General features: G+C 37.8%; 1 protein-coding gene across 25 annotated transcripts in view; it reads left to right on the top strand.

Moving 5' to 3' along the window:
• The window catches only part of kif1aa (kinesin family member 1Aa), a 73,725-nt gene that overhangs the window by 14,358 nt on the left and 34,521 nt on the right, over nt 1–24,846 (top strand). For 13 of the 25 annotated variants that reach the window (XM_017697970.2, XM_017697978.2, XM_017697979.2 and 10 more), the window contains 23 exons: nt 3,457–3,530; nt 3,997–4,176; nt 4,873–4,941; nt 5,413–5,591; nt 8,301–8,412; nt 9,509–9,586; nt 10,541–10,606; nt 10,721–10,738; nt 10,829–10,907; nt 11,371–11,449; nt 12,530–12,672; nt 14,326–14,364; nt 19,369–19,571; nt 20,371–20,450; nt 20,716–20,791; nt 21,625–21,704; nt 21,820–21,926; nt 22,374–22,454; nt 22,989–23,169; nt 23,286–23,358; nt 23,845–23,935; nt 24,113–24,261; nt 24,591–24,769. In XM_017697970.2, the coding sequence (XP_017553459.1) occupies nt 3,457–3,530; nt 3,997–4,176; nt 4,873–4,941; nt 5,413–5,591; nt 8,301–8,412; nt 9,509–9,586; nt 10,541–10,606; nt 10,721–10,738; nt 10,829–10,907; nt 11,371–11,449; nt 12,530–12,672; nt 14,326–14,364; nt 19,369–19,571; nt 20,371–20,450; nt 20,716–20,791; nt 21,625–21,704; nt 21,820–21,926; nt 22,374–22,454; nt 22,989–23,169; nt 23,286–23,358; nt 23,845–23,935; nt 24,113–24,261; nt 24,591–24,769 (2,416 nt within the window). The remainder of the gene's footprint in view (nt 1–3,456; nt 3,531–3,996; nt 4,177–4,872; nt 4,942–5,412; nt 5,592–8,300; nt 8,413–9,508; nt 9,587–10,540; nt 10,607–10,720; nt 10,739–10,828; nt 10,908–11,370; nt 11,450–12,529; nt 12,673–14,325; nt 14,365–19,368; nt 19,572–20,370; nt 20,451–20,715; nt 20,792–21,624; nt 21,705–21,819; nt 21,927–22,373; nt 22,455–22,988; nt 23,170–23,285; nt 23,359–23,844; nt 23,936–24,112; nt 24,262–24,590; nt 24,770–24,846) is intronic. The other 12 variants (XM_017697981.2, XM_017697990.2, XM_037534959.1 and 9 more) reach the window with 5 other exon arrangements.

Here is a 24,846-nt window from a genome sequence, read left to right as displayed (position 1 = left end):
TGTCTGAGATTAATGCCCCCCTGGGGTTGGGATTTACACTGAAAATCAAATACACAAACTTTGCCTCACCTCCACCAAGAAGAAAAGGACAGATCTCACACGCAGCAGTCTAGCCCCAAGCTGAGTTTGTTGCATTTCATCTTTGTGAATCTAGAATCTAAAAAACATCGGGTTCTAATTTACCACTTGTCAGAGATTTATTGCCTATGTCGAAATTTGAATTATTTAACCCATTTTGCTGGAATTGCTTAGCCTGTATCGATCATCCCATGAAAATAATTCAGCATAATGAAGGTTTCCGGTCACTGAATTGTGTAGTAGTAATTATTCAAGGCCACTGAAGGTTTATAATGCTGAAGGCATTTCATCACTCATCCAAGGGCTACATCAGTCGAGTCGACTGGACCTGTGGCACCTTGATGTTTTGCCATTTGTTCCATTCTATCTTTCAAGATAATGAAGACTATTGATTTGCAATTTGCTAGTTGTTTCAGACAAACTTACAATAAGACAGTCTTCTTGCATTTTTAGTAAAGAGTAGCAGCCTCTTAGGTGAAATTTTCTCTTTATACCAAATGTTGTCGGGAGATGTTTGGACAAAAGTATGGTCAATATTTGAGATGCTGTTGTCAGTTTTTTATAGATAACAAGACGTCATACAGTGTCAGAAACAAAATAAGGGAGTTAATTTGACACTGCTGAACCGGAAGTGGGATGGCAGGCACACAGTTCACACTGTGCTAATTGGAATGGTATTTGCTTCCGTTATGTGGTTAGCTACATAGCTTTTGAGCACCAGTGCAGAACTATAGAAGTAAATTTTAAGCATCAAGCATGTTTTGGCTGATTGACTTACATCTAGGATAAGAGGAAAATTTGTACATTTAATTATCAATTCACACATTTCATTAATGCTGTTATTGGGCAGGTTAAAATCAAATCATGTTTATTGTCACATCACATTTACACAGGTTGCCCCCCTTGTAGTACTTAAATAATATACAAAAAAATCTATAATCTCTCTCTCTCTCTCTCTCTCATATATATATATATATATATATATATATATATATATATATATATATATATATATATATATATATACACACAGTGATATAATTTATGAAATAAAAGCTATGATATATACAGTACACATTGCCAGGTTGTACCTGAGATGGTTTTGTTAGTAAATTGTAGAGTCTAATGATCAGTTTAGATGGACACGCTGCCCGCTGCTCTCCATGATGAAGCGCCTGCGTGTCAATGCCACGTGGGTGGGCTGAGAAATTGTTCAGTGACGTTGCTGCAGAGAAGTGATGACTCAGGCAAGTGGAAGAGAAGTGAACATGTGCCTATGAGGCTGATTTTAATGCTGTTTAGATTTTAAAACTGGTTTGAATGTCAGTCTGACTGCAGAGACTGGATTGGACAGTCATTGGCTTAAATGCCTTCCACAACTAAGAGGAATGAGGAAAATCCATTAGTGCCAATTGAAATATCTGTGATTGACACTTCCTCAAGGAGAAAATCATGAGTCATACTGTGAGTAAGAGTTCTGGCAGTGCAGAATGTAATTGTGTAGTTTTCTATTGCTCTCTGTCTGTGTCTTACTGTCTGTTTTCTTTTTACCTCTCTCTCTCTCTCTCTCTCTCTCTCTCTCTCTCTATCTCTATCTCTATCTCTATCTCTATCTCTCTATCTCTCTATCTCCACTTTGTCTCTCTCTGTCTCTCCATTGTCTCTGTGTTTCACTCAGTTTCTCTCTTTCTGTTCATACACTCTCTCTCCACTCTGTTTCTCTCTGCCTCACTCACTGTATTTCTTCATATGTCTTTCTTTAGAGCAGGAGAATGATAAACCATATCCTCGCTGTTTACGGCACAATGTTTGTGTACTGACACATAGTCGTTTGCTTGATAAATGCGTCTGTGAACTCCTCTCAAGCATAAAGAACTGGTGCCCTTGGATTGTCCTAAACACACACCCACACACCCACACCCACACCAAGCCAGTCTAAATGAGAGCATGTATATTTGTTCCACTTAAACACAAGCACAGTCCAGGCAGGAGTTTGTCATCCCTTATATACAATGTTTATTGTATAGTTGTTCTTTTTCAGTAAAGTTTGCTGGTAATTATCACTGACAGCAACCATTTAACTGAATTCTTTCAGAATATGTTGTTTGCTTTAAAAATAAGTCACCACTGAAAATATATGAAATACAATTTTATTTTATTGTTCACTTAGTGGTTATCTTTACTACTCAGAGTATAGCTTTGCTCTCAGAACAAACCTAGAGCAACATTTTATTGCTCGACTGTTGGTTTTTGATGGCTCAGGAGACTCTTTTGCTTCGAACAGGTATCTGAGCAGCAGAAGATTTAAGAGATCTTTTTCTTTTTTTTTTCTATGAGAAACCTTGTATCTCCATTTTTGCTGTTTTGTACCTAATTTAAAAGTACCCGTTAGAGGTCAGCAGTCTTAAAATTTATCATGGATATCATGATAAATTGTGTTTATTGAGACAAGCAACATGCTTTTGTTAGCATATCGTGGATATCGTCCATACTTAAAGAACATTGAGCATATGAATGTTAAATTAAAGTGTAGAGTTTTTGATCAGAGTTTTTGAACATGACACTACGTCTGCGTTTTACCTGTGTCTCAAAGTATCGTGATGAATTAATTTACAGTAAAATTTCATAATATTTTTGGCTTCTCCTGTAAAGTTACTTTTGGAGGCAGTGAAAATAAGAATACTTCTTTGACTCCAGCATGATCCTAACGTCACCCCCACAACCATGTCTGGACTCATTCGCTTCTGTTCTCTCTCTGATGAGCTCCGTTCACTGAGAACACTTCAGTGAGGATGCTAGTGAGTTCTTTTTTAATGCCCTTTGCCAGTAGAGTACAGTGACTCAGCACCTACTGCAGAGGCCATTTACCACCAAGTATTAGAGTATTATGTGTCCACTGTGCCTCATTATTCCGCAAACTGACTAGCGCTGAGTGGTATGGAAAAAAATCAGTATCGAGATATTTTCCATACATACGTCCTTGTATCACAAGATGTTTAGGGTTGCATTCATGAAGTAAATCATTCTTCCAGGGTATTGCTACTGTATGCTATCTTACAAACTCGTCTCTGCTCAATTGAACTATTGTCCATTTTTTCCTGTTGAAGCAGATGGAACTTTACACAGTACTGTAAACATTAATCAGGCAGAAAACAAAATCTCTATTTCATTCTTAGGTATTTTGAGTTGGTGTTTGGTAAGTTTGAACTGTTTCTGACTCACCCAGCAAGTGACATAGATTACAGTCAGTGTTTTATTTGTCAATGATGCTAAAACTAAAAATCAATATTGTTGATTTTGTGACACTGATACTATTATACCAGTACAGATGATATATCACTCAGCACTAACACTGTGTTGCACTGTCCTGTCTTGCAGCGATCCTCAACCCAAAAGTACCCAAAGAGACCAAAAGCTTCAACTTTGATTATTCCTACTGGTCACACACCTCGGTGAGTACTGTGAGAGGAATTGAAGGGAGCAAGACCTGATAACAAAAGAAAGTAAAAACACAAAAAGATACCTTGAAAAAGATTGTATTAGTTATTCTTTAATGATTTTACTCTTCTGCATGGACTGTGGAACATGTTCCAAGCTATAGACTAACCTATTATTAATATTGTTTTTAATGCGGATCAAAGAACCTTCACTAATGCCCTATCACTATATTAAATGTATATCTATCAATTTGAGAAATTTGGGAACAAATCAAACTGTCTTAATTAAATCCAAAAAGATGTTGTGCAGTCACTGCACTACCATGCATTACATTTGAGTCTTTCCCTTGTCCCAGTGGTAAATTCAATAATTTATCCATTCTTATTTAGCAATATGTGCCCTGTCAGCAGCTCTTTACTTAGTGGATGTAAGTGGTTTAACCTGACTGATCTGTTTTTTGTCTTGTTCGTGTCCTTACAGCCAGAGGACATCAACTATGCCTCTCAGCAGCAGGTGTACAGAGACATTGGGGAGGAAATGTTACTCCATGCCTTCGAGGGCTACAATGTTTGCATCTTTGCATATGGCCAGACAGGTGCAGGCAAATCATATACGATGATGGGCAAACAAGAAAAGGACCAGCAAGGAATCATTCCACTGGTAAATAATAGTAGCAGCAGACTCATTCTCACTCATCATCTAAGCTGCTTGTCCTCCTGGGTTGCAGGGGGTGGTGGAGCCTACCTCAGTGCTCATTGGGCAGAACAGTGATAACAATAATACAATAATTACTATATATTTATATATATGTAAAATATATATCAATGTATAACATTTTATAAAGGGGTTCATGAAATGAAAGACAACGCAGTTTTGTAAAATATGAAATACAAATGCAAATAGACAAGGAAAAATTGGCAAAACAGCAGTGTATACACACACATACATGCCCAGGGGTTATTATCACACCAACAAAGCCTGGCTGTTTACATGCATATTTACCCAATGTGATAAACAGTGCACTCCTGAATAATATAGTCTTGTCTATTTACACTCTGCCATATGAATAGTCACTGATAAAGCAGTTTCTAATGGTATTCAGACCACTCTGTATAAATAACTGGTTGGTATGCCCTACGTACAGAGATGGCATGAATTAAGTCAGATCAAATAGTGTTAAGGGAAAAGCCAAACAGCAAGCTGAAGCACGTACACAAACACCTGTTCAACTGCCTGATGAGGGAATAGGATAAAGGGGTATAAAGCTTCTGCCATTAACTCCTTTCTCTCTCTCTCTCTCTATCTCTCCCTCTCTCCCCATCTTTCCCTTTCACTTTATCACTTCCTCATCAACAGCTGTGTGAAGACCTTTTCACCAAGATTAATGACAGCAATAATGACAACAGCATGTCTTACTCTGTAGAGGTAAAAACACCCACTGCTTCTCTCTCTTTTTTTTCTATAGTATGAAAATAAATCTTTTTTTTGCCACACATTTACCTTCTATCACACAGCGTCGACATATATGGACAAAAATACAGTTAGTGTAATTGCAGTTAGTGTCAACATATTTTCAGTTTGAACGTTAAACAACCCTCTTGTTTTTTTTTTTTTTTGTTTATTTACACTCATTATTATTATTTGACTTACACACTGAAAATATTTTGGCCTTAATGATTAATGTAAATTGAATTTTATAATTTAGTGAATTTATAGCATAAAATATGACCCTTTTGAGTGTTGCAGACCACATATCTAAACAGCTCTTGCATGGGGGCACCAGTTGTAAGACCTAAACTTTAAATGATACAAAGCTGTCAGCTTTTCTGTATTTTGCTTCTTTTGATGATGAATGTGCATGCTTGCCAATTCAGATGGTTGTATTTGGTGTTACAGGTCAGTTATATGGAGATTTACTGTGAGCGCGTGCGAGACCTCCTGAACCCCAAAAACAAAGGCAACCTCCGTGTAAGAGAGCATCCATTATTGGGCCCGTATGTGGAAGATCTATCAAAACTTGCTGTCACGTCATACAACGATATTCAAGACCTGATGGACTCAGGAAATAAGGCCAGGTTATTCAGCTATTCTGTTCTATTCTATTCTGAAGCAGTAGAGCACAAGATAAAAGTGTGTTATTGCAAATCATCATGGCTGGGCAATTATTCACAATAACACAACATGAGATGATCTATTTTTTTGCCAAATAAAAAAAGTGAAGTGAATTAGCTTCTTATTTCAAGTATAGGTTTTTAATATTGCCAGTTTCTTCTGTAAGTAAGTAGCTCCAGCAGCTTACAGTAAAGTGACCATGATGTTATTTAGTCATTGGTTGTCTATGGAATAATGTAGGTAAGGTGACAAAATGTGCTGTTATCCAGTGCCAAAACATGGGTATTAGAACTAGGTCTTCAGTTTTGGCCATAAATGTCTAACTCATTTTAAAAATGAGGGAATAGCCCCACTTCTACAATTATACAAATTTCTGCTAGAAATCCCTGTGGCATTCTAGTTCTGTGTTAGTGCAAAGCTAATAAGAACAAATTTTGGCTGATAAATAAACATTTGAAACTTGTAAGAGGCATATTAACATGTATTCTACCTTCTTTCTAGAGCTGTCACAATCACTAATCATTTTTTTAGTTTTAATACCCCCATGATGTCTCAGTGAATAAATTCTCATTTCTTTTATCTACATTTATTCACCACAACCCAAGTATTTTAGAATGTCCAGAAATGCATTTTTGAATATTATCAGATGCAGCAACACGAGTAGAGCAGTTTTCAACTTTTTAATCAGATTGTGTGAACAGATTTCACTAAATCTGTCATAGAGCAACTAATCTTCACGTTTTCATTTATTCTAGATTATCTTCTGCTTATCTTATAGCTTCTCTTTGAGTCTGCTTAAAGCCTCCTAAAACAAGCCTGTGGCAATTGAAAGGAAAAACTCCTTAGGGCTTTGTTAGAAAAGACTGTTTTCTTGTACTGTGTTAGGGGTGAAGTGTGTGCTGATTCCCAGAGAGCCAGAGAAGTGTGGAAATACGTTAGACGCAAACACTACAGTGCTGTAGCAACTAACCAATGGATTGATTAAATGAGGCATTTGTCTTGCACAGATCTCTTCAGATGGTGGATCATTATCAGCACAGCACTGACACTGACGTAGTAGTAGCATGGTAGTGTGTGTGTTGCTGGTATAAGTGTATCAGACACAGTGCTGCTGCTGGCTTTTTACACATGTCAGTGTCATTGATTGAGAATATTTGATTCCCATAAATATCCAGGTAAAAGCATCGCTGTGATCAGAAACTGACCACTGATAAAGAGCTAGGGAATGGCTAACGCAAATTGTTCATAAACAGGTATGCTAAAGTCTATAGAGAAGTAAGGTGGGCTTACAAGGTAGGAGTTTCTGGTAAAATGGCCAGTAAATACTGCCATGCTACAGTGAGAAAACTTTAATTTCTTAATCTTTCCATGGTTTATTAGGCTACTTCCCTCTCCCTCACCAAGCCGTAGATCTCCTCCAGTCTTAGCACTAAAGCTGATTTTGAATGAAATCAGGCTTAAAAAGTAATAGCTGGGCAGTGCCTCTAATTTTCACGTTAGAAACAGATGCATTAAACCTGTTATCATGCTATCTTCCTCCCTACCACACAATTACCCTGTTGTGTAACAAGTCAATAGCAGGGCATGCTAACCAGTGGCTAATTGAGCGCAGTAGATAATTAGGCTGTCTCTAATTTGTGTTTCGCCTGCTAATGCATTTGTTAAAAATGGGCGTGAATTGATCTGGGTTTTCTTTTTCGAATGCAATGAATTCTGTCTCCAGCCTAATTACTGAGTAGACTCAAGTCTCTTGGAATAATGTTTGAGCTTTTAGCACTGGCTGAAATATGTGAGGATAGATTAGTGAATAGGGTCTTGAATTTTGTGGATCATTAAAGAGTTGTTTTTCTGTGTCTGAAACAGTTGGCCTGTAGACACATAATTAGAGATGGATGTTGCAGGCTCGGTGGTATGGTTATCATTTATTTGATGAATAAAAAATAACCTGAATGCTAAGTGGCACTAAAGTAATAATTGTAACTGATGTTATAAGATGTGCCATCACAGGAATCCTAGTAATCATAACGGTGTATAATAAAGCAGTGGCAGATTAGGTGTATTCCAAACAGGTGCCAAACAGGAATTCCTCCAGGGGTCCCATTTTACTAAAACAACGGATCACTTATTGTACATTTCACTAGTGGCATTCCTACTTATTCCAGTCTGTTCTTGTTGTATTTTTAACCATTTAAGGGTTCTTCCTGGACTTGTTACCTCATGAAGAAGTTCTTGAAACTTAGGTTCTTCACACTTATACATCCCATTTATAATAACGGTTCTGCAAATGAACTATCAATTGAAAGGTTTTTAAGGTAATCAGATGTGGTTCTTTTTCAGTAGCATTGTGCAAAGAACCATTTTCACACCTTTATATTTTTTAAGAGCATCTTCAAAATTAAATGAAAAAGTAAGGCAGGTGTAAGAGCTGGACAAAATCTAATAAAAGTCCAAATTTAGAACCTTGAATGTATATAAAACCTGACCTGAGCCAAACAGATGTTTGAGAAATGGGTTAAAATATTTGTCCAAACCATGTGTGATCCAAAAGTTAACTTAAGGCTTTGTCAGGGTAAAACAGGTAACTCTGAGTTAAACTACTGGAGAAGTAATCACAGATAAAGAAGCACTCTGGCTGAGAGATGTGTGTTTCATCACCTGCATCCCTCTTACAGGACGGTGGCTGCCACCAACATGAACGAAACAAGCAGTCGCTCACACGCTGTGTTCAACATCATCTTCACCCAGCAGCGCCATGATGCTGAGACAGACAACACCTCTGAGAAGGTATGCTGCCATGGATTGTTCTAGAGCCTGTCAGTCACAGCAAGCTGCTCAGTGAGGGGAGTGCAGTATCACAAGTGCACTGGACACTAGACATGCTGAAGCCAGACACTCCGCTCACAGCTCAGAGAACCTGAGGGGAGCTGTATTGAATGGCGTTTGAAGATTTTATGGGCCCAGTTGATTATATGCGAGAGCTGAGGGAGCATGTTTGTCTGTCACTGTGCTCGTTATTGACGATTCTGTCTTCCTCTCTCTGTCTGACTCCCTCTGTCTGTTTCTTTTTCTCTTTAATTTGGCTCAATTCATTTGAATTCAATTTAATTTAATTCAGTTCAATTTAAAAGGGTACAATATTGATCTGACAAAATAATGACACATTTATGTTGATTAAGTTTGAAATATTAAACTATAATGAAATAGAAGATTAAACAGTGTAAAATGTTTAAATCTGTAATGTAAACTGTTACAGGTTTACATCCAACATTTTTCATTTTATTTTTTTTACCTGAGGTGTAATTCTGACATTTGTTTTAGTTGAGACCACTGGTGAAATTGGTGAAAGATTTTCATTACAAATTATATTATCAGCAAAACACTTGGACTGACAAGTAGAGTCTTTGAATGTTTACATGAATGTCTGAATTTCTTAGTATTCTCAGAGTGCGCTCAATCTGGCCTTGACTTCAGATGTTTGTGCAAAAGCCTCTGGTCAGTAGATCAAATTCATCAGAGAGTCATCTAAACCTGTGTTTCAGTGGAAGGAATATGACTAAAAAACTGACCTTGTTGTACAAGGGTCTTAACCTGGTCAATTTCACAAATTTTAATAATCTTGAATATTGTATAATGTGATATAATAGTGTATTTAAAAATACCAGAAAGTACCATATCACAAAAACAATTCATTCAAATGACCTGTTTTTGCAGCTGAATTCCCATATATGGATTGAAAGATGCATTCTGAAATTTTGAAAAATTGTTTACGTATTACATAAAGCTCATTTATTTCAAAAAGTAAAAGAACTAAAAGAATATTGCAGTGTTTTTGTTGCTTGTGATGTGAACATACTTGCATCACTCTATGTGTCTCTGACAGGTCAGCAAAATCAGCCTGGTGGATTTAGCCGGGAGTGAGAGAGCCGATTCCACTGGAGCCAAAGGCACTCGGCTCAAGGTGACAATCTCCACACTTTTCTTTACGTCATTACACACTAGTGTTTCTTCCTCCTGCTCATCCAGGTGTGAGCACTGGTTGTTTTCCTTATTTTTTTCAGTCACTTTTCATGTCTTCTTCCTTCTTTTCCTCTCTACTGGCTTATTTTTAGGCTCATTAATCTTCTACCTCAGAGCTTTCCTATCCAGTGCTTGGGGACCCTCCTACAGTTTTGTTCTGTTCCAGCTCTTCATTATCTTGCCCAGGTGTTTGGAGCTAGAATAGAACAAACATGTGGAGTGTTTGCAGGTATCCAAGGACTAGACCATGCAAGAGAATCTCTGCTCTGTTTTCACCTATACTGCCACTTTCTCTTTCTGTCTCTCCCTGCATTGCCTCCTCTTGTTTTCTCCACATTTTTCATCTTCATTAGCTTTGTGCTGTGAGGACTGTGAGATTCTAGGTCAGGATGTTGCAGGGCAGTGCTGTATGTTTGACCTGGCTGTGGGTGCTCTGTTCTGTGCTGAAGTGCAGAGCTCCCTCAGAGCACACAAGAAGGTTTCTAGGAGTCTCTGCTTCATTCACAGGTTCCTTTACTTTGGTGTAGGACTACACAATATGTTGTTTCTTAGGTGTTATCACATCATTGGCTTTTGCAATGCTGAAGTCACAAAAGGCTGCAGTATAAAAAGCCCTTTAATATATCATAAAAACTGAATAAAATTCTGAACATTAGGTGTCCGTGGTGAGTTTCTGTTGGTGTTTGGATTCACATGATCCTACCAATGGAAATAATTTTGGTTTATATAATGCAGTTCGATCTTTGGCCTTGTTACATCATGGTTTTTTTTATTTTACGGCAAGGCATAGCTTATTTACAATGTGTTACCATTGTCAAAGTCCCAGCATGATATTTTGTCCATATTGTGCAGCCCTACTTTGGTCTTTTATAAAGCTGCTCTGCGTCTGTTGTAGGAAGGAGCAAACATTAATAAATCCCTCACCACCCTGGGCAAAGTCATTTCAGCTCTGGCTGAGGTGGTATGTATTTGTTTCTTTATGTTATTAATTTTTGAATTCTCAATTTGGATTATTTTCACTGAAGTGCCTGAAGTGTACAGTAATGCTAAACTTATTTCACTTCTTGTTTCTTAGGATTCGGGATCAAACAAGGTAAGAACCTTTTTTTTAACTTAAGAAGTTTTTTGCTCATATGAAGTTGTCTGTTAGTTAATGTGTTGATAATTTATTTGAAATACACAGAACAAGAAGAAAAAGAAGGTGGAAAGTTTCATCCCCTACAGAGATTCTGTGCTGACCTGGTTACTAAGAGAAAATCTTGGTATGCACCATTGTTACAGCTGTATCTGTGCTACCAGTCAAAAGTGTGTCTTTTCAAAATCATTTTATTAAATGAACTCTGTTGGTTCATAATAACATATTAGAGACTGATCAAGTAAGTTTACTCTGAAGAAAACAGTATCACAATATCAATATCACATATCATGCTTGTGACAGTATTAGCGTCAGTGATGCCTTACGCTGAATAACACCACCAAAGCCCATGCTGGTTGAGATGTTAGCACTCATCAGCACTCAGCTTTCAACTGTTTTTAACCACTTGTGAACCAACAGAGTTAAAGTATGTATGGAGTGAATTTGCTTAATAACAGTGATAGAGAGAGATAGAAGAGAGTTAAACAGGTCATAAAATATGTCTTTTATATATTCTAGTTTATTGAGGAGTTTTCCAACATCACTTTAATTCTAGTTTTACACTCATCATGACCTTTCTCTTGGTTCAGGTGGAAACTCTCGCACTGCAATGGTTGCTGCCCTGAGTCCCGCAGACATCAACTATGATGAGACCCTCAGTACTCTAAGGTGTCACCGCTTGTCTCTTTACTCTAGGGTTGCACATTATATCAGTTTTTGTCACAATATATAGCCTTGGAGAAAGCTGCAATATTTCATTGGGAAAAAAATAAAACCGAAAAAATAAAATGTGCCATAGGTTTTGTACACATTACACAAATTTAGTTTTATTTTTTCCCAATATTTTAAATTCAGCAAACAAACAGTTATTGTGCTTAAAATGTACAGAGAGGATATGTACTTATTTTCACACAGAAAATCAACAAAACGTGTAATTTGATATATGAATTTGAATATGAATTTTACCTATGACTGTTTGTGATTTGTAGTCAGTATCATGCAGGCTAGTCTTTTATTATATAATTGAGCATTAAAAAGGATTTTTAACATATTGCAAGGCACACTGCAGTAATAGTTCTCCATAATGTGATTGCAATGTTGTGTTGAGTCATGCAGCCTTAGTTTACTCCAATCATCTGTCTTCTCCACCATTAATTTTCCTATTGTCATCATTCCACCATTCTACCAATGTCCGCCTTTCAAAATTTCCTACAGAGTCTATGCACATTCTCTCTGTCTCTCACACTCTGACAGGCTCTGTTCCTGTCTGTCTCTATCCTCCCTCTTCTGTCCTTCGCTCTTCCTCTGAGCTTGTTAGTATGGTTAAGGTGTTGAAGGGTTATGGCAGTGTGAGCAGAATGTTATGTATTGACAGATTAGGATCCTGCTGCTGCCTGCAGCAACTTCACTCTTCAAACACCCTTCAAAAGTTGCTGCATACTGCTGAACTGAGTAATTGGGCACCCATGAGATGCTCTTTTTAAGTGTGTGTGTGTGTGTGTGAGACATATACAGTTAATTTCCTTATCTTGTTTCCTTTAGCTGGCAATTTACTCAATACCTACTCACACATTATTATTGTTTATTTATTGTCTGCTTATTGTTTCACTACAAAGTTGCAATTCATATTGAAATTATCGGACATTAATATGATATATGACCATTACCTGCACTTCTCACATCCACAGCTATGTTCTACTTGACATTCTGTGCTAACTCTGGCCTCACCCGGTGTCAACTCTGAAACAGGTATGCAGACAGAGCCAAGCAGATCCGCTGCAATGCTGTTATTAACGAGGACCCGAACAACCGGCTAGTGCGGGAGCTGAAGGAGGAGGTGTCTCGTCTGAAGGAGCTCCTGTGTGCCCAGGGCTTGGGTGACATCATAGAGAGTAAGACCCTCTGCTGTCCCAGTTGGACACTGTTTACTTGTATTTATATCAAATCAAATGTTGCTGTGAACTAAGGGGTGGGTGGTATGATGTGATTTCGTTATCACTATACACTACATCACAGTAAACTTTTTGTAGCAAGTTTAAAAACCTGGTCAAATTGCTTGTTTTGTTGATTTCCTAACGAAAACTAAGTTAAAGCATCCTTTAAGAAGAACACACACGTTTCCCTAAAATTTTCAATTTAGCAAATAAACAGTAACTGAGCATTAAAATGTACAGAAGTGTGTTCTGTGTAGAGAATGTGTTACCATATTTTCACTTAGGAAATCAACAAAAGATGTAATTTGACCTGTGGCAATCAAACTTTTGCATGCCACTGTATATTATGATATTTATTCAATACATCAGCACTGAGCAGCTGTATATTTCGTTAAAATTAGGTTTAGAAGAGGCTTCCATGTGGTGTAACCTCACGGTATTAATGCAAAAAATATTTATATATAAATTCTATATATAATATAATATATAATATAATATATAAAAGGACCTTCCGCACCTGCACTTCCAATATCCCTGATTGGTCCTTTTTTTAAAAAGCCAGTTTTTAAAAGCTTTTTTAAATGCCCCACTATTGGTGTGTATTGTATCTGTTCCTACTTACCAAACCTCAGAAAAATGAAATATTTTGATGTGTATTGGACATTGTGAAAATGTATTTAAGTATTGTGACAGTGTGTTTTTACCATGTTGCCCACCCTAATACAGACCAGTGTTTACAAACTCCAGTCCTGGAGTCTTACCTGCACTACACAGTTTTAGGTTTTTCACAACGTATATCATTAAGTAAATATCAACGGCTCTTTGAGCTCTGAATCACATGTGTTAGATCAAGAAAACACATAACTGTGCAGAGCAGGTAGACTACCAGCTAGGAAATTATAATGGTACAGAGAAAATGATATGTTATATGTATTATGCAGAACATAATGTTGCATTACGTTGTATGATGTGAGAGTCCTAATGAAAATAATCATCCTTGTATTTGCTCATACACACACACACACACACACACACTCTCACACTTACACTGAAATACACTGGAAAAATAATGCAACAAAAGTACTTGATTCAAATGTATTAGTTTTCACATTATTGGAGTATAATGTAGCAAGTAAACTAAAAGACACAAGAGTTTGAATGTGTGTGAGTATATTAATGTGGCAATAATGTACACATTTGAATCAAATGATTTTGATGCTTTACTTTTTTTAGTGAAACAGTCCTTTCAGTCTGTCATTTTTAGTCATTCACTCACTGAGCTGTCTTCCCTTTCCTCTGCACTCACCACACTCTTTCTCTCTCATTCCTGTTCACTGATTTCTCTCTGTCTTTCTCATGGCCTTAGTGTGTTAGGAGAAGGCTTTTAGAGCACAGCATTTTTAATTCAGCCCTTAGGGTTTAGTTCAGTGTGTAGTGTTCTTCAGAATCTGTCTGAGCTTGGCGTAGCCTACAGCCTCTTGGCCTTTGTGTTGTTTTAAATGAGTCTGACTTTCTCTTCTCTTTGTCTTTCTCTCTCTTCTTTTAATTTGATCTCATTTCTCTTATTTATTCTCCTTACTCTATTTTCTCCATTGTTGTTCTCTCTCTCAGCATATCAAGGTCCAGTTGATGACAACTCTGGTTTGAAATGTGTGTTTCCTAGGCACCTTCTCCTTTTTCTCTTTGTTTCTCTTTTTCTTGTGCTTTTGCAGCTTTCCTGGATGTGGCAGATCCCTGCAGCACCAGGGGGCTTTTGGGTGTTTTAAATGACAAAATGAACCAATCTCTCAGTCATTTTCATGACACGTCAGCTGAACGTCGGCTTGGTTAGGTTTAGTTAACTTACGAAGGTGCATGTATAGACTAGCAACCAGGCTATATTTTCCCCAAGCTTCCTTTATACTGAGGAGTGGATATGCCATTTGCTGCTGATGACTAGAAATTTATATATGCAATATGTAGGGGTGTAAAAATACATCTCAATGTGACAACTCAACTGCTTTGATTTTGTGATATTATAATAGATTGTTATGGCTCGATTGATACCACTGATACATCAGTTGTCTGATAATATCAACTGATACTGATGACCTGTGCTTTTATTGGTATCAGCGAATATATTGCCAACAGTGCAATGATAATTTGTTATATTTTTGGTCTCCTGACATTAAGACGAAACCATAAATATGGAGCATCCACTGTTTATATGACAGCAATACAAGCAGGAACACAAAGAGCCATTTTGATTAAAAAAATAAAAATATGTAAAATGCATCCAAATCTACCTTTTAGCGCGATGTTATAGCACAAAAAAAAATTTCTACAGTATTTATATTCCTTAAGACTGTAGGTTTCTGCAGTTTATTTGAGAAATTTGCCCATTGAGAAAAGATATTTTGAGTGATTCATAGTTGGCAATTGAGAATCATAACAGTCAGTAAAGTGCTTGATTAATTAAAAGTCTTGGAGTATAAAATGAAAATAAATATCAATATCAATTAGATCAAATGTAAATATCAATGAGATCAATTGGTTATCAGATGATTAGCGCCTTAAAATAAGCATAGGTTGGGCCCTAATAGCAGCACCCAGTTATATCATTCTGTGCACTTATTTTTGGCCACAGCCAAATTCTTGGGATATTTTCAAACATAGAAATGAAAAGAAAATCTTGGTGTATTGTTTTCATTGTCTGTATTCCACTACAGTGTAAATAGTTCCTCCAGTCACGTATCTGTATTTTTAATAGTATTTTTAAAAACCGTTCAGAATCGTACACGTAACCAGTCAAATCATTCACACCCCTAGTAATAATCAATCGACGATTTAGATTTCTGACATTTTCATCCTAGATGGTCCCTGATTGGTAAAATATCAGGTGCTAGTTCACTTGAGCCTGTTTGCTGGTTTGGACTTTGAGCTTGAAGCACAGTTTGCTGTGCTTTGTGTTCACTGGTGCTGCAAGGCTGTGTTCTCTCTCTCCCTCTCTGTTTTTCTGTCGCTGGCTTTCTTTTTTGGCTTGCAGTGCTGAGTAGGAGGAATGTTGCAGTGTACAGTTTAACCGATCTCACTCATGCCCTCATCTCACATTTAATTCCCCTCATAAAAAAACAATTTAATTTTTATATAGCTGTTGTAAAATGGAATGAACTGTTAGGGAGCTATTTGGGATGGACTTACCTCAGATGTGTGTCTGAGTGACAGCACATATTTGATGAGGGTTTTCCTTTTGTTGTAGCTGCCTGATGCAAGCTGCAGCTTTTGTTATGGCTGAACCACATCATCTCCATAGGCCCTACAAGTTTTACAGCCATAGTGAATAACCTAGAGGGAAAAATAGAACAGAAACCCATTATTTCTTTCTGTTAAAGTTTGCTGAGTCATGCTTACAAACGATACACCCTCTTTAAGGGTGTAATATAGAGCAGAGACTATTGGTCCAGTTGAAGAGAGTGCTGCCACCTGCTTTTCAGACTGAGACATGCCTTTAAAGGGACTTGCATTTAAAAGCTCCATATCATGGAGTACAACCTATGCAGCCTACAACAGCTTAGCCCCACTTACCCTGAAGTACTGGACTGCTTTTTGAATGACACAAAATAGTGCAGCCAATCAGAACACTAATCATTTGCATATATATATATATATATATATATATATATATATATATATGTCATTATGGCACAGATACAAAAAAGAGCCTATAGGGACAGAAGTCAGAGTTGAAAAAACATTTCAGACTCTTAACTGGCTAAAATTCCTTTGCCTCGAATTTCATTACTTATGTTTATCTTATTAACGTAAATGATTTAACATTCCATTTTATCACTACTGATGCAATAGTAACATCCCTGAGACTTTTCATAATAAATCTAAATCTTTCACATTCTCTTTAAAGGAAGTCAGTAAGATCTTTTCAAAAACAGTATTGAAAAAATGCAAAAAAAATGTAAATACTAAAAAAAAAAAAAAAAAAAAAAGAACTAAACTGAAATTTAGGGTTAGACTTTAGGACAGACACTTCCCTATAGAAAGTACCCTATAAATAATGACTTTGTATATGTTTTCATTATTTTTTTCTCAGTAATGTCATTGATTTAAACAGGTCTTTGTAACTATCTAAGCTCTATATAGATTTAGCAGATTTTATTTAAGTTAATGTTATTAGAAATAACAGACTTTCGTTTCTCATGATTTCCAGTCACTGGTTAGTCAGTCATGAACAGGATCCAGGAAGCATCTTGAAGTGGGCACATTTGTGGTCACATGGCCTGGCCATTACTGTAGTTACATTAAACAGAATAGTCTGTAATAGAGAGAGAGAGAGAGAGAGAGAGATAGAGAGAGAGAGAGAGATTTAGAGAGGACAAAGAGAGCGCACATTTGTCCAATGCCCATTACATAAAATAGCCAAATTCCTGTGCTCATGTATAGACATACGATTCCCAGCCTTTCACTTCAAAAGACTGCAGAAGCTTAGTCTTCTCTCTGTTAGTAAGACTGTCCTCAGGCTCTCCTGTGTGACTGCTTTCTATGATTAGTGACAGAATGGTAGCTCTCTGTTGCCATGGCAGCACTGCTGGTGCCGAAAGCCATTATTTAAGATCACTGAGACGTTATCCTCTGTTTATCAGTCATTTATTTAACCTGTTATGTTCGTCATCATACAGATGGTGATGTTAGACAGCAAGCTGTAATTATTCAATATTCTAATGCGGGCTCGCTGGTGATAAAGTGACCTGAGATAACACAGTGGAGCTGATCAGGTGAGGCTGAGAAGATGCTTCCGGAGGGGAACTCTCATGAGCTGCATGAAAGCTGAATTGCAGCTCTAATGCAACCACTTCCTCTCATGTGTTAGATATGGCTTTTATTCAGATCTTAATGGAGCTAGTAATGGGGGTTTTATTGTGGCCAGTAGAGTACCTAATGACACTCACTAGCTTTTACCAGCAATATGAGCCCTAAAGCAGAAGAGAGAGGAGGCAATGGGTCTCCTACATGTATGATCATTATAGGGAGATGGGACATTTGTGGAGCTTATGAGCCTTACCATATATTACTGTAATTAGGCACTAAATAAGGCACTAACTAGGAAGTGTCTGTCTGGCTGCATGAGTGGACTAACATTACCATTACTGTGCTGTATGAACACTAACATAAAGGAAGGATACTGCAGTATGTCAATAATGATTGAAGAATCTGCATGTATGCTCTAATGTAAAGTATAGGGCTGTCACTATCATTTATATATGTAATTGAGCTGATTATTTTAACCTTTCAGAGACCCAAAAGTACACTCATCATCAAATAAATTGTTGCACCCAGAAGGAATTGTCGGAGTGCAATGCTGTTCAGAAAGAAGATAAAAGATAGCAGGTGCAATAAATGAGTAAAAACTTGGGCAATATTTCTTGAGCTACACATGCAGAAGTAGTGTCTCTCAGCATGGCGTCGTGCCGCTAACGCAACATGACAGAGGAGTTGTAGAGGTTCCTACTGGTGTCCCTGTGATAATCCATCTCATGCAGCTTGAATATTCTCATGCTTTTGCTCTATGGAGTGGAGTGTTGGTAGTGCGTCCAATGGCATCCCACACGTTTTCAATCAGGGATAGGTCTGGCGATGCAGCTGGCCATGGCATAGTATGCCTGTGATGAAGACCACTGGTGATCTGGCATCATACGAAATTGCACTACACACCATGACACCAGGCCTTCTGAATGTGTGATGCGTGACAACAAACTGTTCATCTTGGCACTGACCACGGTGCCACCACACACGGATTTGTTGGTCATCTCCACCAAGACAAAAGCAGGACTCCTCACTGAAGATGACCTGAGTCACTCCATGACACCGTTGCAGTCTTTGGTGATGGTGACGTGGTGTTAAGTGCAGTCGTTGCAACGATCTGCAGGCATCTGCATTGTGCAGCCGTCTGGCAATGACGAGCGTGAAACTTGAATCATTTGCATGTCTCATGATGTCAAACCTGCCCACCAAATTGCATTCCTGTGGTTTAAATTCCTTCTGGTGCAGCACTTTTTTTGACGATGTGTGAATATAAATGATAAACAAGGAAAACGACTTCACTGCAAAAATATAAATATAATATTTGGAAAAATGCAGAAAAATGGGTGTGTCTAATATGAGAAGTTAAAATATGCTTTATTGTCATGCAAATTAAGAAGGTAACATTTAAATTGATAATTTCTTGAGTTTGATAGAGTTTAACTGAGTAATTGTGACAGCCCTAGTAGAATACTGAGGGCATATGGATTGGTGTCCAAATTGCAGTGCTTTGGCTGAAGCTTAATAGGTCACACTGCACTTAGCACAGCAGGTGGACCTATGCTGCTTTGCGCTTGTGCTGCCACTGGCTTTTACTTTTTCTCTCTTTTTGTTGGACCGTGACTGTAGAACCTGTTCTTTTTCTTCCAGTTTTTCTCTTGTGTCTCAACTCATATGTACTGGCCTTTTCAGATTTGGTCACATTCGTTTTAAGCTACATATCTTTCTTTCTGTCTTCTTCTTTTTTCTACTTTCCTTCTTTCTGCTCTCCCTTTTCTGTCTGTTTCTCTCTTTATCTTTCTGACCCCCATTCCCTCGCTCCCTTCCTACACCCCCCCGCCCGGCACCCTCCCCTCCTGACAGACTTATCCGATTACAAGAACAATAACAATACTGGCCAAGCTGTCAATCAAAGGGGTGATCTCTCCACAGTGACCAATGCCATGACGGGGATGAGTCCCTCCCCCTCTCTCTCCGCTCTGTCCAGCCGGGCTGGATCCATCAGCAGTCTGCGTGACCACATCATGTTCAGTCCTGGGAGTGAGGAGGCCATTGAGCGACTCAAGGTAACTCAGTTAGTGTAAAAGGTTCAGTAATCACTTAGGGTTACAAATGACATCCATCCAAAACCCAGTTGTAGCTCCTAGCACCTCACTAAAGCAATGGTTCAAAAGATTTAGATAGTTTTCCCTTTACCTTAAACATAATTGATCCACAAATACATGTTTGGTGCCCAGAGATTTTCTTTAGCTTTCAGGACCAGACTAATGGTGCTGCCAAGTAATGAAGGCTTATAGCAAAGTCTTTATAGGAAAGTCTCTTCACTCAGCAGCCAGCTAGGCATCATCCCAGAGCAGTTTTTTTTCCAGTCCTGTCTTTTTGAATGGGAACTGACTGATAAAGCTAAAACTAAAAGCTACATTTCAAAACCGTATTTCAAAAATGTCAGAAACCACACAAGCAAGCCTATTTGAGATAACTTAATAACTCAGCATCGTTTGAGGCAAATGCTTGACAATTTATGTGGCTTGAATGGTGCTAATTGATGACATATAAACTACAGTTACTTGCTAGCTAAATTAGCCTCATAGCTCTGGTGCAGAATTTAAGAAGTAAACTTTAGATATCCCACTCATCTTGGGTGATCAGCCACATCAACAGCTTTATTTCATCTCATTACACATTCAAAAATGTCTCATGTGATCTAAAGTACCACCCCAGTGCAATCTGAACACAGCCTGCATGTTTAGCTCTGATCTGTCAAATGTTAGAGGCATGTCAATAGATATGAGTAAACACATCCTTCTTGAATATTTGGCTGCATGTTTTGACATGTTTGATCTGTCTTGCATTGCCAATAACTAGGAAACAGAGAAAATCATTGCAGAGCTCAATGAAACGTGGGAGGAGAAGCTTCGACGTACAGAGGCTATCAGGATGGAAAGGTCAGTCCTGCAGCTGGCTTTATCCATTATTGATTATCCTGTAGGACCACAGTGTAGTATTTTTCCTAATTTAATTCAGCCAGTTACCAAACCTTTGATAGGCTAAATTGGGTGAGTTAGAGGAAGACAAAGACTAAACAATAGTCACAGTGCTTTGGCACAGGGCTTCAGGAGATAGCTAGCTGACTCCTTGTTCTCCTTTTTGCAGAAAGTTGTTTATTGAATGAGTTCCAGGAGCGATAACTGCAGTTTGTGGCTTTTACAGAGAGGCCCTGCTTGCTGAGATGGGTGTGGCCATCAGAGAAGATGGAGGCACTGTTGGCGTCTTTTCACCCAAGAAGGTAGAAAGAGTCACAAGGACATCAATTTCATGTTTTAATATTGTGTACATCAGAAATTGTACTTTAAATGCAACATGAGTCATTGATTTAGACAGTGAAATCACCTTATGAATGCATTTACATTCCTCCTTTTGAAGCCGGCACAAAGAAAACCTCAGCCCATCTTTATAGACACTGTTGGGTTATTCTCCCCGAATGAGGTTGGTTTCCATGAATAGTGTGATTTCTTCCTAAGTGCTCAATTCCCTTGAAATTCTCCTAATGTGAACTCTCTGGGCTGCAGTATCTCATTCAGAGATTTTCACAAGGTTTCTTGGCCTGTCTAATGACTTCCTTTGTATTTCCAGCCTAATACTGATAATGATATTAGAGAACCACTCTACAATATTCAGCTTTGTGTGGTGGCTGTATTTTACATGGCACTGCCATGTTAGTCTTAATCTGTGTGCTTTTTTTCCAAAATTCTTTGTGGTTTTCCCTTTCTTTTGGATCTATCAGCATTTTGCATGCACTTTCTGTGAGGCTTTGACTGAAAAACCTTTGTAAACTTTATTCAGAAGCAATTAGGTAGCATGTAGGGCTGTCACCATTGATTATATGAATGATATACTGATTATTTTGGTGATTGATTGAGATTTTTAAAAAGGCCAAACAACAAAAAAAGACATTGTCATCATGCAAACTGTCAAATAATAATTGCGACTTAATTCTGAAGGTCCATTTTAATAGATTATATTTTTAATTGATGCATTATGCCAGCACTAGTAGGATCTAGTGCGTTGTATGTGCTATGTCATTCTTGCTGGTATAAGCATAACCATTCCTTGTTTCAGACTCCACATCTGGTGAATTTGAATGAAGATCCTCTAATGTCTGAGTGCCTTCTCTACTACATCAAAGACGGAATCACCAGGTTAGTGCAGTTTTCATGTTTTCTCAATTTGTTAGATGTCAGTCTCTTGTGAATTAATACATGCTATCCGTGTGTTTTTGTAATTTGTTTTTATATTTTTTCATTTGTTTGTTAGGGTTGGAAGAGAAGATGCAATGACAAGGCAGGACATTGTCCTCAGTGGCCACTTTATAAAGGATGAACATTGTATTTTCACTAGCACAACAGGGCCTATGGGAGAAGGTGAACATCACTAATGTGCACACACAAATACATACGCACATCCTTTTAGAGTTACTGGGTGTTAACTAACTGGACTGTAACTATAATGTCAGTAATTAAATAAGTAATTAATTAATTAAAATAAGTAATTAAAGATAATTAAGCTAATGAGAATCTTTTTGTTGTTTTAAGGGTTAGAAAACGGCACCATTATCTTTAATGCAGGCCAGTGGAAAATCTGCATTTGCATTACTGCTGAGCTGTGTAATTAGATACATTACATCTATTCACACAGTAGAAATTATTGGTTACCTTTTGTCCTATCATCACTTGAAGAAAATCTTTGTACCTCAAAGTTCATTGCTGGGTGACTGAGATTGGAGCTCCAAACACACACACACACACACACACACACACACACACGGAGGTTTCATTTTAATGGTGCTGTTTTTATTATTATTATAAAAGCAGTGATTTTGGAGCCATGTGAAGGAGCTGAGACCTACGTCAACGGGAAGAAAGTGACAGAGCCCACTATCCTCAGATCAGGTGTGTGTGTGTGCAGTGTATCTCAGCACTCAGTCTCTACTGTCTTTTATTTTTCCCTCTTCTAAAGTGTGAAAATTATGCTTTCCTCCAGTAGCTTGCGTAAACAAGCACCCTGAGTTATTTGAAGTGCCTCAACAGTGTCATTTGTTTGTGCATCGTAAAATGATTAACATACTTAAAAAATGACGTATGCTTAATGAGAGTAGACTCAGTAACCGTATAAAATACATGAAAAATGTTTTTTATTGCTTTTTAAATATAAAACTGTTTGATCTAGTATGTTACTGTGCAATACTGTTAAAGTTTCCGACCTTATATGTCATTCTATTATCTATAAAAATGGACAATTGTTGCATAGTTAAAAACAGTAGAGAAGTTTTAACATAGTTAAAAACAGATCTTGAAGTTTGAATTTTGTCTATACAATTTCAGGCAGTACTGTTAAAATAAGAATACAGTTTATTTCTTCTACAATGGTATTTTTCTGCTGTTTTGTGTTTTGTGATGTCTACTGGTTTGTTCTGGTTTTTGCAGGGAACCGTATCATCATGGGCAAGAGTCATGTGTTCCGCTTCAACCACCCGGAGCAGGCGAGGCAGGAGCGGGAGCGGACACCCTGCGCAGAAACCCCTGCCGAGCCCGTGGACTGGGCCTTTGCACAGAGAGAGCTGCTTGAGAAACAGGGCATCGATATGAAACAGGAGATGGATCAGAGGTGTGAAAAAGAGAGAGAAAGAGAAAGGAAGGGAGGGAGTGCGGGAGGGAAAGCTGAAAGGCGAGATTATTAATAATTAATTTTGCATCTGTGCCTCTCTGTCTGTGTGTGATTAGGCTTCAGGAGCTGGAGGATCAGTACCGCAGAGAGAGGGCGGAGGCCAATAATCTTTTGGAACAGCAGAGACTAGTGAGTAGCTAATACGTATATTTTGAGGATCTGTACCGATAGAGTCATAAATATGCCCCTCAATGCCATTCAACCTCAAACTGTCTGTTATAGAAACTGCAAACTGTCTGTAACAGAAATATATGCAAGTAGGGGTAAAGCTCTGAACTTGCACCAATAAATGATATCTCATATTTTTACCACAATTTAAAAACTATTGACTTATGACTCGAGGAGTTGTTTACATAGCATTTATAATAACTGTATAGGATTAACTGCATAAGATTGTAAATTATACAAATAAGATCCTTTTTGCTTTTTCATGTTTGAAACATTTGTTCTGACAAAAAAGTGACTCATACTTCATTAAATATTTTTCTAATAGATTCTAACATTTCAAAATCAATGCACTTTAATCACCACCTTCAGATTGATGCATTTTTACACCCCTTTGTAGTGTCACACAGACGCACACACAGATAAGTAAACAAATATGACCTTTTCTAGGATTATGAAAGCCGGTTGGAAGCCCTGCAGAAGCAGGTCGATCGTTGTTACCCTGAAGCAGCAGAGGAAGAGGAGGAACCTGAGGAGGAAGGTGGGCTATAACTTTAAGCTTAGCCTAGAGTCACTGTAGTTTCTGTAGGCAGTCACTATATGCAGCTTTAAATGTTTTTTGTTGAGACAGAAGGAAAAGCATCAGTAAATTCTCCATATTTTTGAACTTCTCATCATGTGAAACAGTGTTTTATTTTGGAAATTTCTAATCTCACAGTGCAATGGACAGAGAGGGAGACTGAGCTGGCTCTGTGGGCATTCAGAAAGTGGAGGTGTTATCAGTTCACCTCCCTCAGAGACCTTCTCTGGGGTAATGCTATCTTCCTCAAAGAGGCCAATGCAATTAGCGTGGAGCTCAAGAAGAAGGTAAGGGCTTTTGTGTTAGTCTCTTAGAGTAAAAGGTGCAATAAGGGAAATATAATAATATAAAAATATTTCAACTGCAGGCAGAATATACACATCACAATTAAGAGATTATTGTGCATGCTTAGCATCGTTATCATTAAACAACATTAACCAGTTAAACTGCACACTTATTGTTCAGCTAATCATAAAACTTATCATTCATCAACTACTATGAAGTATTTGGTAAATTGTAAGAAATAAATACTGTTTATTTATTATTATTAAAGTTCTGGAGAAAAGAGAATGACCTATATATCACAGTAATTGTCTGACTTTGTCCTGACTCACAGGTGCAGTTCCAGTTTGTGCTTTTGACTGACACACTTTACTCTCCACTGCCCCCTGACCTGCTGCCACCTGAGGCAACTAAAGATCGTGAGAAAAGTCCATTCCCCCGCACCATTGTGGCTGTAGAGGTGCAGGACCAGAAAAATGGAGCCACACATTACTGGACCCTGGAGAAACTCAGGCATGACTGTAGAATTTAACATAAAGTGTGAAATTAGCTAATTTTCTTTGAACGCCAGATTTAATCCTAGTCTGCCT

Source organism: Pygocentrus nattereri, chromosome 26 (genome assembly GCF_015220715.1).
Source record: "Pygocentrus nattereri isolate fPygNat1 chromosome 26, fPygNat1.pri, whole genome shotgun sequence".
Taxonomy (NCBI): domain Eukaryota; kingdom Metazoa; phylum Chordata; class Actinopteri; order Characiformes; family Serrasalmidae; genus Pygocentrus; species Pygocentrus nattereri.
This window is presented reverse-complemented; position numbering and strand designations above follow the sequence as displayed.